The sequence below is a fragment of the Staurois parvus genome, unplaced genomic scaffold (assembly GCF_062004578.1).
Source record: "Staurois parvus isolate SC_StPar_1 unplaced genomic scaffold, SC_StPar_1.0 ptg000149l, whole genome shotgun sequence".
Classification (NCBI taxonomy): domain Eukaryota; kingdom Metazoa; phylum Chordata; class Amphibia; order Anura; family Ranidae; genus Staurois; species Staurois parvus.
The window spans coordinates 118,498-135,924 of NW_028317945.1; the positions used below are offsets into that span (position 1 = coordinate 118,498).

Sequence of the window (17,427 nt, forward strand, 5' to 3'; positions counted from 1 at the left end):
TTAGTTAATCAAGCCCTTCCAGAAGGATAAAGAGGGGTCCTTCATTTTTTCCCAATATAAAAATAAGCGGGCGTAAAATAATAGACTGCTAAGCAAGGTGCCTTAGGCCCTAGTGGGAGCTAGGCCTTCTGCCAGGCCAAGGAGACAAGATGACACAGTCACAGGTATTGGTACAGATGTGATCTAAGTAATACAATGCAAAAATTATTTCAAGAAATTCTGAACTACAAGACAGTTCTAGAAGATATGTCCAAAGGTGGCTGGGGAGTGTGAGCAGTGCCAGCACTCCGCAGACACCCGTAGGTAGATTCGGGCCAGTTTAGCAGGAATAGAATAAATCCTGTGTAAAAAAAAATTGAAATGGTTCAATCTAGAGATCACATGACTTTTAATCTTTGAGATAATCATTACCTGCTATACAATTGTTCAGTATTCTAGGGGTTGACAAACTGATCTCTCCAAGGCGGTTCCTATCACTAAAGAAGAAATACACCCTGTTCCAAATTATTATGCAAATTCTATTTAAGTGTCACAAAGATAAAATATTTTGTTTTTCAGTTTAACTCATGGATGGCATTGTGTCTCAGGGCTCTTTTGATCACTGAAAACACCTGTGATAATTAGATTGGCAGGTGAGCCCAATTTAAGGAAAAATTACTAAAGGAGGGTGTTCCACATTATTAAGCAGAGCACCATTTTCAAGCAATATGGGGAAGAAAAAGGATCTCTCTGCTGCCGAAAAGAGTGAAATCGTTCAATGCCTTGGACAAGGTATTAAAACATTAGATATTTCACAAAAACTTAAGCGTGATCATCGCACTATTAAGAGATTTGTGGCTGATTCAGAGCACAGATGGATTCGTGCAGATAAAGGCACATTGAGGAAGATTTCTGCCAGATCCATGCATCAAATCAAGAGAGCAGCTGCTAAAATACCATTACATAGCAGCAAACAGATACTGTATTTGAAGCTGCTGGTGCCTCTGGAGTCCCACGGACAGCAAGGTGTAGAGTCCTCCAGAGTCTTGCAACTGTGCATAAACCTATTTGGCCACCACTAACCAATGCTCACAAGCAGAAATGGCTGCATTGGGCAGAAAAATACATGAAGACTAATTTTCAAACAGTCCTGTTCACTGATGAGTGCAGTGCAACCCTGGATGGTTTAGATGGATGGAGTAGTGGGTGGTTGGTGGACGGCCACCCTGTTCCAACAAGGCTGCGACGTCAGCAAGGCGGTGGTGGAGTCATGTTTTGGGCCGGAATCATGGGAACAGAGCTGGTCGGCCCCTTTAGGGTCCCAGAAGGTGTAAAGATGACCTCTGCAAAGTATGTGGAGTTTATGACTGACCACTTTCTTCCCTGGTACAGAAGGAAGAACTATGCTTTCTGTAATAAAATCATCTTCCTGCATGACAATGCACCATCTCATTCTGCAAAGAATACCTCTGCATCAATGGCTGCTATGGGGATAAAAGGAGAGAAAGTCATGGTGTGACCTCCATCCTCCCCTGACCTCAATCCTATTGAGAACCTTTTGGAGCATCCTCAAGCAAAAGGTCTATGAGGGTGGGAGGCGGTTTACATCCAAACAGCAGCTCTGGGAAGCTATTCTGACATCTTGCAAACAAATTCAAGCAGAAACTGTCCAAAAACTCACAAGTTCAATGGATGCAAGACATGTGAAGCTGCTATCAAATAAGGGGTCCTATGTTAAAATGTAACGTGACCTGTTAAAATGTTTAAAAAGTTAAAATGTTGTTAAAAGTTTGATAGAAATAGCTTTTGATTTCAGTAAATATGCTGCAAACACAACAAATGAAATTTTCAGTTCTTTACAACCTATAAAGTGTTTTGAAATTTACTGTGCATAATAATTTGGAACAGTGCATTGTAAGTTTATGTTTAAAAAAAAATACTGTTATTAGGAGGTTTGTTCAATATAATTTGAATTGTTCTCTTAATAGTTAATAACATGAAAATTATGCTGACTGTTATTTACATCAATTATTTAAGTAAATGAGAAAAATATCATTTTGCATAATAATTTGGAACAGGGTTTAGAGAGAGAAATCAGTACCCACTTGGAGATATCACTGCTTGCGCAAAATGCATTTGTAGCAAGTGTTGTTAACATACATACATCACATGAAACAGTGTTGCTTAAAAACAGATGGACAATGTTAAGTATATACAGGGCTCAGGAAAAAAAAAATGTAAACAGTACATGATTTGCAGGTGTGAAAGTGACAACGTTTCACATTTGTCTAACCCCTGTATGTCTAAGTTTAAACTTTTTTTTTTTTTTTTTTTTTTTTTAATATTAATCCAGTTTAGTAGTAGTGGCTAGTTTTTCGGGTTCCTCTATGTGCGTAATAGTATACCATGTTAGTGGTGATTGAACATACAGTATAGAATACATTTGCAGTATATAGTTAATGGTTTTTATGATTATTGAATTTAAACTTAACCAATCTATGGATGTTTAATTGTTGCCTAGCTTAAGTTAGCAACTGGTTCCCAAATCTCAATTTATGCTATAAAGCCCAAATCATTGACTGGTGTTGTTACAAAAAAAAAAAACTAAATTGGGTGAGAAGCAAGAGGCCTCCCTCTGGTTCCCCTTGGTCCCATCTGCCATTGATGAGGGAACCTCCAAATATCATACCTTACCCTATGTGGGACTCATTAAGAATCATAGGCTTTCTATCCTCTTCTAGATGCCTCATGCAAGAGGAAAATGGAATGCTAACAGTTTAGGGAGGAGCTCATGCAATTCCGCCAGGAAACTGTCAAGGCCAACAGTCGTAGGTGGCTTAGTCATTCCCCACCCTGCAGCCATACACATGCAATGAGTGTATATAACCTGTCTCGAATTCTGCAAAAGTGTAATGGAATGTGGAAGAGACCCCCAATTTTTTTATCTCTTCCATCTTAATGATATAAAGATATCTACATAAAATTTAACCTAACAATACTCCTGTTGAATGTGTCTAGAGCCTGTATACCAATGCTGTGGAAACAAGTATTTCCACCTACCATGTTCTTACTGATTTGCTAAAGTGCAAGATATGCTTGCTTAAAAAAAACAGAAGACAAATCCATTTCCACAGACAGTGCATTCATAAAGTATTCAGACCCCCTTCACTTTTTTAATACATTGTTAATTTGGTTGAAAAAAGACACAAGTCCATCCAGTTTAACCAACAGAAATTTTATAGCGTATGTACTCTCCAGTGCCTCAGGATATGCACAGCCAAAAGGGAAGCCAAGGGTACCAGGACAGCGACAACCAAAAGGAAATGTTCCAGGGGTGCAGCCCTCCTCAGACGGGGAAATCAGCCACTGGATAGAGAGAAAACAGGTGGCGCACACACCTAGTGCATTATTCAAGGTTTATTGTAGGAATTAAATCATAAAAACATACTCACAGACGAAGCATGTATCTAAAAAGCATAGAAAAATGACAATGGCCACAACGGCGGGCAAGGTGTTCTCACTGTCAGTGCGGCCAAATGGCTGACGCGTTTCGGGGACGAATCCCTTTCCTCAGAGCTGATGACCAACCTGTATGGAGGTCAAGTAGTAAATAACCAGGGCTAGATGCCTTGGGAGCAAAGCTCCACCTCCTCTACTTGTTATAAGATGAGGGGTTGGAGGGGGTTATTTAAAGTGCAATCTTGTAGTTTTTATAAACGCATATACATACATATATATACATGCACTAAGAAACAAAGCAAATAAAACATTAAAAATACATGAATATAGCACCTGCAAATGTAAATAAATAGAAAACATTTTTTTAAAATAAAATATATAAAAAAAAATAATATATATGAAATATACTACTTGACCTCCATACAGGTTGGTCATCAGCTCTGAGGAAAGGGATTCGTCCCCGAAACGCGTCAGCCATTTGACCGCACTGACAGTGAGAACACCTTGCCCGCCGTTGTGGCCATTGTAATTTTTCTATGCTTTTTAGATACATGCTTCGTCTGTGAGTATGTTTTTATGATTTAATTCCTACAATAAACCTTGGATAATGCACTAGGTGTGTGCGCCACCTGTTTTCTCTCTCTCCAACAGAAATTTTATGTTGCAGCCTGATACTACAGTTGTTTAAATTTTTTTTTTCTGATTAACCACTTAAGGTCTGCCCTAAAGCAGTTTTACTGGTACAGGGAGGCCCTCCTGTGCAAAATCACGTGTATATATACGTGATTTTGCGCTTCCACCATAGGGGCACACAGAAGCCAATCTGCGAGTATCAGCGGTTCGCCGACAACCACTGATCATCTGGCAGGGACAAATAACAGAGCTCTGCCTAAGTAAACAAGGCAGAGCTCTGTTCTGACATGAGGGGAGTGAAAGATCTTGAGTTCCTGTGAAGCTGGGAATAGGATCATTCACTTCCCATAGTACTGGTGCCACCTAGTTTACATAAATCACATAGCTAGGCATGCACACATATATTTTTAGAACTGATCACTGTGTTAGTGTCACTGGTTCCCACAAAGTGTCAGTTAGTGTAAAAATGTCCACCGCAATATCACAGTCCTGCTGTGTAAGTTGCCAATTGCCGCCATTAATAGTATTCCGAAAAAATAAAACAACAAATCCAGTATACAGTCAGGTCCATAAATATTGGGACATCGACACAATTCTAACATTTTTGGCTCTATACACCACAACAATGGATTTGAAATGAAACGAACAAGATGTGCTTTAACTGCAGACTGTCAGCTTTAATTTGAGGGTATTTACATCCAAATCAGGTGAACGGTGTAGGAATTACAACAGTTTGCATATGTGCCTCCCGCTTGTTAAGGGACCAAAAGTAATGGGACAATTGGCTTCTCAGCTGTTCCATGGCCAGGTGTGTGTTATTCCCTCATTATCCCAATTACAGTGAGCAGATAAAAGGTCCAGAGTTAATTTCAAGTGTGCTATTTGCATTTGGAATCTGTTGCTGTCAACTCTCAAGATGAGATCCAAAGAGCTGTCACTATCAGTGAAGCAAGCCATCATTAGGCTGAAAAAACAAAACAAACCCATCAGAGAGATAGCAAAAACATTAGGCGTGGCCAAAACAACTGTTTGGAACATTCTTAAAAAGAAGGAATGCACCGGTGAGCTCAGCAACACCAAAAGACCCGGAAGACCACGGAAAACAACAGTGGTGGATGACCAAAGAATTCTTTCCCTGGTGAAGAAAACACCCTTCGCAACAGTTCTCCAGATCAAGAACACTCTCCAGGAGGTAGGTATATGTGTGTCAAAGTCAACAATCAAGAGAAGACCTCACCAGAGTGAATACAGAGGGTTCACCACAAGATGGAAACCATTGGTGAGCCTCAAACAGGAAGGCCAGATTAGAGTTTGCCAAACGACATCTAAAAAAGCTTTCACAGTTCTGGAACAACATCCTATGGACAGATGAGACCAAGATCAACTTGTACCAGAGTGATGGGAAGAGAAGAGTATGGAGAAGGAAAGGAACTGCTCATGATCCTAAGCATACCACCTCATCAGTGAAGCATGGTGGTGGTAGTGTCATGGCGTGGGCATGTATGGCTGCCAATGGAACTGGTTCTCTTGTATTTATTGATGATGTGACTGCTGACAAAAGCAGCAGGATGAATTCTGAAGTGTTTCTGGCAATATTATCTGCTCATATTCAGCCAAATGCTTCACAACTCATTGGACGCCGCTTTACAGTGCAGATGGACAATGACCCAAAGCAGACTGCAAAAGCAACCAAAGAGTTTTTTAAGGGAAAGAAGTGGAATGTTCTGCAATGGCCAAGTCAATCACCTGACCTGAATCCGATTGAGCATGCATTTCACTTGCTGAAGACAAAACTGAAGGGAAAATGCCCCAAGAACAAGCAGGAACTGAGGACAGTTGCAGTAGAGGTCTGGCAGAGCATCACCAGGGATGAAACCCAGCGTCTGGTGATGTCTATCCGTTCCAGACTTCAGGCTGTAATTGACTGCAAAGGATTTGCAACCAAGTATTAAAAATTGAAAGTTTGATTTATGATTATTATTCTGTCCCATTACTTTTGGTCCCTTAACAAGTGGGAGGCACATATGCAAACTGTTGTAATTCCTACACCGTTTACCTGATTTGGATGTAAATACCCTCAAATTAAAGCTGACAGTCTGCAGTTAAAGCACATCTTGTTCGTTTCATTTCAAATCCATTGTGGTGGTGTGTAGAGCCAAAAATGTTAGAATTGTGTCGATGTCCCAATATTTATGGACCTGACTGTATATACTGCCATTTGTAGATGCTATAACTTTTGCGCAAACTAATCAATATACGGTTATTGAGATTTTTTTTTTTTACCAAAAATATGTAGCAAAATATATTTTGGCCTAAGTTTATGAAGAAATTTTACATTTTTTTTATTGGGTACGTTTTATAGTAGAAAATAAAAAAATATATATTTTTGTGTTTTTGTTTTTTTTTTTTTCTTCAAAAATCTCATTCTTGTTTGTTTATAGCACAAAACATAAAAACCGCTGAGGTGATTAAATACCACCATAAAAAGCTCTATTTGTGGGAAAACACATAAATTTAATTTATATACAGCATTTCACGACTGTGCAGTTGTCAGTTAAAGTAACGCAGCGCCATATAACAAAAAAAAAAAATTACCTGGTCAGGAAGAGGGGTTAATTTTCCGGCGGTCATGTGGTTAATCTACACTCAGTACCCCAAAATGACAAAGTGAAAACTGAATTTTAGAAATGTTTGCAAATGTATGAAAAAGTAAAAAAATGAAATATCACATTGGTATAAGGATTCAGACTCTTTGCAACAACACTTGAAATTTAGCTCAAGTGCCTCCCATTTCCCTTGATCTTTGTTGTGATGTTTCTACACCTTGATTGATGTCCACCTGTGGTAAATTGATTGGACATTATTTGGAAAGGCACACACCTCTCTATATAAGGCCTCACAGCTTACAATGCATACTGTATCAGAGCAAAAGCTATGAGGTCAAAGGAACCGCCTGCAGAGCTCAGACAGGATTATTGCAAGGCACAAATCTGGGGATTGCTACAAAAACATTTCTGCTGCACTGAAGGTTCCCAAGAGCACAGTGGCCTCCGTAATTCCTGAATGGAAGAAGTTTGGCACAACCTGAAGTCTTCCAAGAGCTGGTCACCTGGCCATACTGAGCAATCGGGGGTAAGGGCCTTAGTAAGGGAGAGGTGACCAAGAATCTGATGGTCACTCTTAGTGAATTCCAGAGATCCTGTGTGGAGATGTGTAAAATATCGTATTGTCTCGATATTTTATTAACTTGTATTGATGAGAAATGTTCAGATAGAAAGTCCTTCCACTGCTTGCGTAAACTCAAAAAGATGATTTAATTATAACGTTGCATAAAATTAGAAATAAAATATTGGCATACAGAATGTTTAAATAATGTCCAAAAAATATAGTTAAGTTCTTGATAATAAGATTGTATATATGTATATGTGTGTGTATGTGTGTGTGTATGTCTGTCGCATCAAGGCTGCTATAGAGTGAGACAAACTCAAACCTTTGTTCTGCTCTTAAAAGAGCAATCCAGCCCCCCGCCATCCTAAAAATGGGCTGGTATACTTGTAGTCCCACAAAGATAATTGGAAACAGATGTGTACAGTATATATTACAAACCTCCAGTCTACTTCTCCTAAAGTCTGAGCGTAACCTAAGAAGGCCTAGACATTCCATCAATCAGAATACATTAGATGTATAACACATACATACATACATATATATATATATATATATATATATATATATATATATATATATATTCTCCTAAAAGTAATCTTACTAAGAGTTATCTCGTATATAAATATCGTAATCAAGAAATATTACAGTATAAACCTTGTAAACCGAACAATTCACTAGTTAGTGAAACATATAATCTCTTACATAGATGGGGGAGGATGGGGGAAGGTATAGCTAATTGCTCTCATATGTGGCTTGAATGTAAAGGAAAAACCCAAGATATATGTTCATATGTATATTCACAGACTATGAAGTCTAATTACTTACTTTTCCCAATCTAGAACAAATATATATATAAATATATATAAATATAATAACTCAATTATTCTATTAAGATCCAACTCATTCATACTTATGTTAGTACTGTTAATAAGAAGATATTAGATATTAGGTTAAGGGAAGCTTCTAACAAGATGGGACAAAGTTTCCAGAAGGACAACCTTAATTGCAGCCCTCCACCAATCTGGGTCTTATGGCAAAGTGGCTAGATGGAAGCTTCTCAGTGCAAAACACATTAAAGCCCGCTTGGAGTTTACAAAAAGAAAACACCTGAAGGACTGTCAGGCTGTGAGGTACAGAATTCTCTGGTCTGATGAAACCAAGATTGAATTGCTTGACCTCAATTCCAAACGGTATATCTGGAGGAAACTAGGCACCTCTCATCACCTTTCCAAATACCATCCCAACAGTGAAGCATGGTGGTGGCAACATAATGCTATGGGGTTGTTAGCAACAAGTGCTGGGAGACTGGTCAGGGTTAAGGGAAAGCTGAATGGAGAAAAGTACAGGGATATCCTCACTGAAAACCTGTCCCACAGCGTTTAGGACCTCAGAGTTGGTCAAAGCTTCACCTTCCAAAATAACAAAGATCCTAAGCACACAGACAACATAGGAGTGGCTTAGGGACAACTCTGAATGTCCTAGAGTGGCCCAGCCAGAGCCCTATCTGGATTCCTATTGAACATCTCTGGAGAGACCTGAGAATGCCTGTCCAGCAATGGTCAACATCCAACCTGACTGAGCATGAGAAGATTTGAAAACAAGGGCAGGAAATCCCCCAATACATGTGTGCAAAGCTTGTCGTGTCATTCCCAAAAAGACTTGAGGCTCTAATTGCTGCCAAAGGTGCTTCAACAAAGCACTCAGTAAAAGGTTTAAATACTTAAGTATACGTGATATTTCATTTTTTTTCCTATTAATAAATTCAGACATTTCTGAAACTTTGTTAAAACTTTGTCGTTATGGGTACTGAGTGTAGATTAATGCATACATACTTTACGAATGCACTGTATATCAGGACCAGGTGATCTTTATGTACACCATGACATTTGCTGAATGGAAATTGATATGATACAGTAGGGCAGGGGTGTCCATCCTGTGGCCCACTACGGCTACGAATGCAGCCTACCTCAAAATTGTAGATTTAATAATGTAGAATTTTTTTTTACATTTTTTGTAAAAATGTGTTTACACTTTAGGGATTCTTCAGAATCATGCCGTAGTCTTGTAATCTATTTTTGGCAGCAACTATAATTGCGAGCAACTATTTTCAAGCATGAAACACAAAAAGAGCAAAATTAGAACCAAAATATCTGATGAGCACCTTGAGCATTGCTATTACTACATCTATAGAACCAGATATTGATGCGTTAGTTTATCAAAAACCGTGTCAAATATCACGCTTGTTTTATGTTGCCCTTTTATAATGTTACAGAAAAAAAGTTGTATTACTCGGGTACATTATTTGTATCCGTGATCACTAACTTGCGATCTCTCTGACTTTCTGCTCATCCACTATCCTTATTGTTAGTGTATTTTTTGTGTGGCAAAGACATTTCCTCATTTTCCAGTGAGGCCTGGGAAAGTCAAAAGGTTGGACCCATTTGTAAATGTAGGGAATGTCACTTTTTACCCTTGCTGCTATATGATATAATTGTATTTTTTATCATACATTTGTACTTTTCTCACTATGTTAACGTGCCCTCTGGTAAAATTATGCACAGGTACAAAATCTATGCAAGATGGCTGGGGAGAGAGTGAAGCACCGGTGACAGGGACACGTCACAGCAGTTGGGATGATGAAGAAGAAGGTGGTGTCTGGAACAGTGCAGGATCTCAGGGAAGTGGCTCCTCCCACAACTCAGCAGGGTGGGGCCAAGGAGGAAAGAAACCACAGATCAAGGTAAATAATTGAAAGAAAAAACCATGATGTTGGATTCACAGATTTCCTTAAGAGGTACTATCCTGAAGTCTATATAAATATAAAGTGCTCCCAAACCAGCACTAACAAGGTACTTTTAAATGTACTTTAATATACCGCATATATCCCTTAAAATCCATTCTCTTAATATATCCTGAAAAATATGATTGTACAATTCATACAGTACACATTAAGAAACATCAAACACCTCATCAACACATGTAAGCGTCACGTGCACACGTGACACGCATAGGGCAGTCAATTTAATCTACGGAAATTGTACATATGACCTGATCCTGATAAATCAGCAATTTGACTGCGAACCACGGTCTTTGATATTTAATATTATTATACAGGATTTATATAGTGTCAAGGGTTTGCGCAGCACTTTACAACATATACACTTCAACATTTAATCTGTATTTGTACAAGCAAAAATTAATTGTTGGTAATGTCTTCAATATGCTATTTATTGTATATTCCATGAATTGTACAAACTTATTTTTTGTATGTATGTTAAAAGAACAGATTTTAAGGTATATTTGTGGTATATTATAAATCTGAGATACTGTTTTCTACCAGGGGTACATTTAAAGTCCTTTGTGCTTGGTTAGGGGCACTTTACATCTGCACAGATCAAGGTAAGGCTTCTGCTTTGAGTATTAGTTATAGGTCAACTATGACCGTGGCCGGGATCTGGGGTGTTAATAGGGGCTTCCACATTCCTATAAGCCCCCTGCAGACCTCCACAACCACTAAGTCAGGGTTGTGGGAGACAGGTACCCCCCCCTCAACCCCAATGCGGCTTGGTATAGTTGAATATGGTACCCCCCTCAACCCCAATGCGGCTTGGTATAGTTGGATGTGGCTCCCCCCACCCTTCCTTATCGCCAGGCTGCATGATTGGATAAGGGTCTAGTATGGATTTTGGGGGGACCCCACACTATTTTTTTGTGTGTGTGTCCCTTTTAAAAATCTATAGCAGACCCCAGGGGCCTGGTATGGATTTTAGGGGGACCCCCGTTTTTTTTTTTTTGTTTTGTTTTTTTTTTTCTTCACTTGCAGGCTTCGTTGTTTACATTCTGCTGTTAGCTGGCTGACAGCAGGGATGAGTCATTGGTTGTTAGGATGGCAGTGGATGCCAACTCCTTAACAGCCTGCAAAAAAAGTCAAACACTTTGTGCGTTTTTGGTGCATTTCCTTGGAAGTCAGTAGGGCCAAAATCATTCTGTAGCCTCACCAGAGTAGCACAGGACCACAGGTTTTCCAAAAACACACCATGCTGTGCTGCATTTATGTAAACCGTAACCAAAGAGATTGTGATTTCCAATGGCATGCTATTTGGTGCGACTTGTGTTTCTAATTATTTTCAATTGAAAAAAATTTCTAAATAGTTGAAAGTTGAACAATTCTTTTGTCAAAATATATATTAAGGGAATATGTAGCTGATAAATTTATACTGGATTGATTTTTGATTGAAAATCAACTGGGGGGTTGTCTAGAATGGTGAGCGAAGTAGGCACATAGTTAACATTGTTGCCTAGTCAAGCCGTAACTGGCCAGATCAGATAAGAATCATAATCCTTTAGGGCCTTTAGAAATTAAATACATTAACAGTAGATTTTATATTTAATCATATGTTATTTCAAAGGTATCATTTAAATATTTGTGCCAGGCCTTTCTCTATGATGATTTTAAATTTTATCCTTTCTGCAGACACAATTTGTTTTGTGCTTATTTTAGTAGCTGTCTTTTAATTTGCCAGTTTACTGTTGGCCAGTGAGTAGATTATGACCATGGAAAACCCATCTCTAATGAAAAAAATATACAGACCTTGATGAGAATCGGTCCCAGGTCCATAATTCTAAAAGGCAGCATGTTTTCTCTTTTGACCACCTTCAAAGCAGATGGGTACTACTTAAGCTTTGGGGAGGTGGGGGGGCCAGATGGGCAATCACATCACACAAATTTCCTAACCTGACACGGAAAATATTATTGTACAAGAAGTGCCACTGTTTAACGCTCTAGTTATTGATCCTTTGTTAAACCTTACACCTCCTGATTGTTGCAAAAGATGCTTAAACCTGCTGCACTTTTTGCTTTTATCCGGTTTTGTTTGGCAACACAGACTTTAGACAACTGTTTAAAGCAAAATTAAAAAACTTGGTTAGTTTTACTAAACACAGATAAAAGTTTAACTTTCACTTAAGAAAACAATTTTTCTGTATGCATGTTATATTGAAAAGGTTTTGTTTTTCCAAGCATAAATTCCTTCTCTCTTGCAGGGTTCCCTTAAAGGAGGGAACAGTGATTCCTGGATAAATCCCTTGTCCAAGCAGTTCTCGAACATGGGATTACTGGTAAGATTTATAGTTTGTGTTTTGTGTAGTGGGGTTTTAGTTTGAAGTATAGGTAAACCCTATCACCCCTTCATCCAGGAGAACCAATCACCGGTATGTACACTTTTACCCTGTATGCTAGACCACTGTATGCCTGTCTTTGAACTTCCTTTTAAAGTGCATAATCTTATAGGACACATAGACCCTTGGTTATGCGTTGCTATCTTCAGGTGATTGGACACTAACAAAGCTTTTTGGGCACTGTCCCCTTGTCCATTCATAGATTGCATTTCATTTGATGGAAGCTGTAGTACAGATGAATGTAGAAGGGGGGGGGGGGCAGAAAGATTGCATCTGCAGATGTGTGCAAGGGGACAGAGGACTTTAGATTTCAACTTACAGAACAGATAGCAGCACAAGGAACACTTTGCATTGCAGGTAAATACCGTTCCTTGTGCTTTTTTTTTTTCTAATTAAATGTTTAATATCTCCACTGCTTCCAGGACACTTGTTAGTGTCTCCTGAATACCATCTGTCCTTACAATTAAAACTGTCAGGAAACCGGGGCATTTGTTTTACTTCACTGATTGAGCTTTTAAACTTGATTGTAAAATTTCCACCATTCAGAGCTTGGTCTCGGGTGGATGACTAGGTGTTATATCACACCACAGGCCACACTATTACCACCACTTCTCTCGGAGCCCTTATAAGATACTTGGGCACTTCCACCTGCCCTTTTGCTACAAAGACTTCAGGATGTACAACATCCAGGATGCTATGTTTCCTTCTCTGGACAGGCTTACCTCATTTCCACATCCTACGCCATGAGTACCCCACAGGGGGAAATACCTTACTGATGGTAATAGCAGAAACAATGCCTGAGCGAACTGTGCCAAAATGTCAAGCAGATTTCCCTGCAACTATGTCAGAATTTTTCTGCCTTAAGTGGTTGTAAAGGCTCAAGGTTTTTTACCTTCATGCATTCTGCTGTTAATCACAGCCAGTCAGCCAATGAGGAGAGAGGGGGGACATGAAAACCCAGCGATGGTGTTGCAGGTGGCTGCTAAAAATGTCTTGCCCCCAGTTTCCCATATACCTTTTGCTGTGGTTTCACTTAATATGCTTGCCAATGTAAATATGCTTGTTTCGACTGCATGCAAAGCACGAGTATAGTCGCACTTGATTCTCCACAGTTCGCCCCACTGGGTATTGGGAGAAATGTCTAAAAAAGAGATTCCCCGTTCGTCAACTAATAGCACAGTTTGACAATTGAGTTCCTTCTGAAACGGTTTTCACATTTCCATGAATGATTACCAAGCTATATCTAGTGGTAAAGAATTCAGTAAGTGGACTACCCTAATAGTACACCCTGCTTGGTCTCACTTCTTAACATCTCAACATCTTATTGAGCCTATAGAAAATGTTCCTTCATTTTGGGATTTTGCAGACAGAAAATGTTAGCCACTTTTAAAGACTCTTTACTCTTGCAGGTCCAGCCCTGCAACCAGCTACTGCTGCATTTTCTGTTTGTCAAACCACAGCTAATTGGACTAGGGCAGTAATCAACTCTGGTAGAACACATACAAACACTGCATTCTTGCTTACTTTTCTGTGTTGATGCCCTACTTTGAAAAAGTCATGGTACAAATTTCTAGAATTGGCTCTCATTTCTGTCCACATGCACATAATCTTATGGCCGAAGGCCTGTCAGCTAAACCTGCCTGTAAAAGATGGCTAACTTGTATTCCCTTTGAAAGTGTAATTCTCTTTCGTGGGGGATTCATCCAAATTCATCAAAGATGTCACAGAAAATCAGTCTTGGAATTTATTTCTAGTTTAACTAGAAGCCCTGTGGAAACCCTGGCCCCCTCTAGTGTGGTTAGATTACTGCTGGGCCTTAAACTATTTTATGCAAGGAAGGCAAATTGTGATGTAGTGGAAATCTACCACTGTCCCACGTTAATTTTTTGGAATTCTCTGATTAACTAGGTAACCCCCCTCTATGAAGGTACGTGTCAATCTAGGGGTAGCCCCAAAAACTTTGATCTGGGGCATTTGGATTGACAATGCCACAAGAGCTGCCCCCCCCCCCCCATCCCCAACTTCACTGGACTTTAAGACCTCTTTGATAAGATTTGCCTATTGATATATTAATTTTCTCCTGTATTTCTGTAACTTGTTCCTCGTATCTAATGCTATCTAATGTTAAAGGACATATTAGCCCTTTTGTTCACTCTTTCCCATGAACCTTGGTAACTGAGCAGGTTTGTAGTGCTCTATGAGCGTTTAGTCTTTTGTGTTTGTTTTCAGTTGTGCAAAGCCTTTTTGTAGCACCTTGAGCTGGGCCATGTCCTATAGGCTCTGTTTTGTATTTCTCTGCTTAAAATGCTAATGAAAAAGAAATTTAGCCCTTCCTTTCTGCTCAAGAATTGGACCACAAAGCCCACCAAATATTTCACAAAGCTCTCCTCAATGAAAGGGGTTCCCTCACTCACTAAAAGTGAGGGAATGTCTGTTACAGTTTTTGCTTTCCTCTGAATCAGAAACATTACTTGGTTCAGTCGGTGGTTTCAAGGGGGTACAAAAAAGTTTCAAACCCCTTCATCTTTTTTTCTTTTGTCAAACCAACTAAAATCTGCCCAAGGACAGCTCAGGACAACTGCCCTTGACCGTCTCTTGATCCAACCCTGAAGGACAGATTCAAAGCATTCTATTCAAACCTGTTAACTGTACCAAAACGCAAAGGGGTATTTGTCCTATCCTGGACCTAAAATCCCTAAACCAGTACATTCACGTTAACAAGCTTCTAATGAAATTTACAAGGTTATTGCATCTGAGACGGGGGATTTTCGGCATCGTTAGACATTCAGTATTCCTACCTGCATACTGCTCTTTTCCCTCCTCATCAGTGCATTCTGAGTTTCGCAATGGAAAACAACCAATTTGAATTTATTACACTACCATTTGGCCTATTCTCTGCACCTAGAGTATTCACGGACATGCCTAACTAACCACCTTCATCTCCCTTACAGCTGTTTGCAAATATCCAAAGTACTATCCAGATTCTGCAGGCTTTCAGTTGGGTAATCAGCTTCTAAAAGTCTGCTCTTCAACCTTTCTGTCATCTGGAATATCTGGACCTCATTCTAGACATGGCCTAGGCAAAGGTTTTCTTACCATCATGCAAGATTGTCACTCTCATGCTTGGACCTTCAGATCTAAAAGACATCCCTCTGTGATCTTCCTAATTAGGCCTCATGGTTTCCTTATCTGAAGCTGTTCCCTTTGCTCAGTTAAACTTGAGGCCCCTCTGACACAACATTCTGTTAGCCTGAAACAAACACTTTTCGTGTCTTGAATTCCTATGTTCCTGTCTAGCCAAGCAAGCTGGATCTAAAATAAAAAAGAGGTTATACTTACTTGCTTTGTGCAAGAATATTATACAGGGTAGCTCCTTATCTCCTCATCATCAGTCCCCCATTGGTGTTGTCTGCTCCTCCTTCCTCCAAGTAACCCCCTCACCATAAGGGGTCACTCGTGCAGCACAGTCACAAGCTGGGCTGTGTGGGTCCATAGACCCTTTTGGCCTATCCTCTGTTTCCAGACTATTCACAATAGTCCTAGCACATCTTCTTTCCTATCTCAGAATAAAAAGCATCTAGGTTACAGCAATCTAGATGACCACCTCCTGAAGGACTAATCTTCCAGTCAGCTATAAGCAAATGTCTACAGGACTTATGGCTGACGGTCAATTTAAAAAATTCTGCTGTCCAGCCTTCTATTCACCTGGAATACTTGGGTCTAATTCTGGACACATTTAAAAGCAAAGGTTTTCCTTCCACAAAAATTATTTTTCTAAGAGCCCACGCTTGAGAACTAAGGTCAAATCCGAAGCTCAGACATCCCACAGAGCTCATACTGCATCCGATCAACCTGAGACAGTCATGGTCCTTCTCTTGACCTATCAATGCTCCTGTCCTGCTAAGCAATGAACTCCTCATCTTGGTTGGTTTCAAGCCCAGCCCTAACAATATGGAGGTTTTTCTTTCCCATTCACTGGAAAGTGATAACAGATGCCAATCTTTCAGGATGGGGAGGAGTTTTCCAGTCTCTCGATGTTCAGGTAACATGATCACCTCTGGAAGCCAAGCTCCCCATCACATCCTGGAGTTCAGAGCAGGTTGAATGGCTCTGCAACATTGGACCCTTCCTTCTGTGAGGGCACCCAATCGGGTCCAAAATCCAAATGCCATGATTGTAGCCAACGTCAGTCATTAAGGGGGTACCATAAGCCATGCAGCCTTCAAGAAAATCAGATGTGACCAAAACCCACTGTTCCCACCCACCCACGATTTCTGCAGCCCACATCCCAGGAGTGTAAACCAGGAAACCTGACTTGGCTCAGCTGCCACCGCCTGGTTCAGGCCCTTCACCCAGTCATCTTCAATTTGATTTGTCAAAAATGTAGAGCTCTGGATGTAGACATTCTAGCCTCTAGGTTGAACGCCACACTTTTCTCTGTTTGTAACCAGGACCAAAGATCTTCTAGCTCTACCCTCAGGTGCCTTGATAATTCCCTGGTCTCAGTTCAGGATAATCTGCAACTTTCCTCCAGTGCGAATTCAGCCTCGTCTGCTCAGAAAAATAGAGCAAGAGAGGAAAGTGATTTTTCTAATTGCATCACTTTGGCCTGGGAGAACCTGGTACACAGACATTCAGACTTCTAGCAGAAGTTCACATGCCTCTTCCCAGTAGGCAGGAACTTCCATTTCCATGGGTCTAGGTTTCTGTCTTATCCATTCTCTTTCAAAGACATTTGGCTTCACTCTCCCCTTGAAGATAGAACTTCAGTTAACAGATTACCTATTTGTCCTGCTCTCCTGCCCTTGGAAGAGACACCCTGCTTCCAAAGAAGCCCATAGATGGTTCTTTTTTTTTTTCTTCAGCCCGCTGATTGAATGAAAAAAAAAATTAGACTGCTCCGCCATCCACATATTTGAATCATCCCGCTGTGCCTTTGTATTCTGACAGCGACCAGACTTCCCCACTGTCAAAATACACTGATCAGCACTGCCAACTATAGCCAGCAGC

General features: G+C 40.0%; 1 protein-coding gene across 1 annotated transcript in view; it reads left to right on the top strand.

Moving 5' to 3' along the window:
- Window positions 1–17,427, top strand: part of TNRC6B (trinucleotide repeat containing adaptor 6B) — a gene marked incomplete at its 5' end in the record, with an annotated part of 282,305 nt that overhangs the window by 93,576 nt on the left and 171,302 nt on the right. The window contains 2 exons of the mRNA XM_089674295.1: window positions 9,801–9,979; window positions 12,283–12,357. Of these exons, the coding sequence (XP_089530421.1) occupies window positions 9,801–9,979; window positions 12,283–12,357 (254 nt within the window). The remainder of the gene's footprint in view (window positions 1–9,800; window positions 9,980–12,282; window positions 12,358–17,427) is intronic.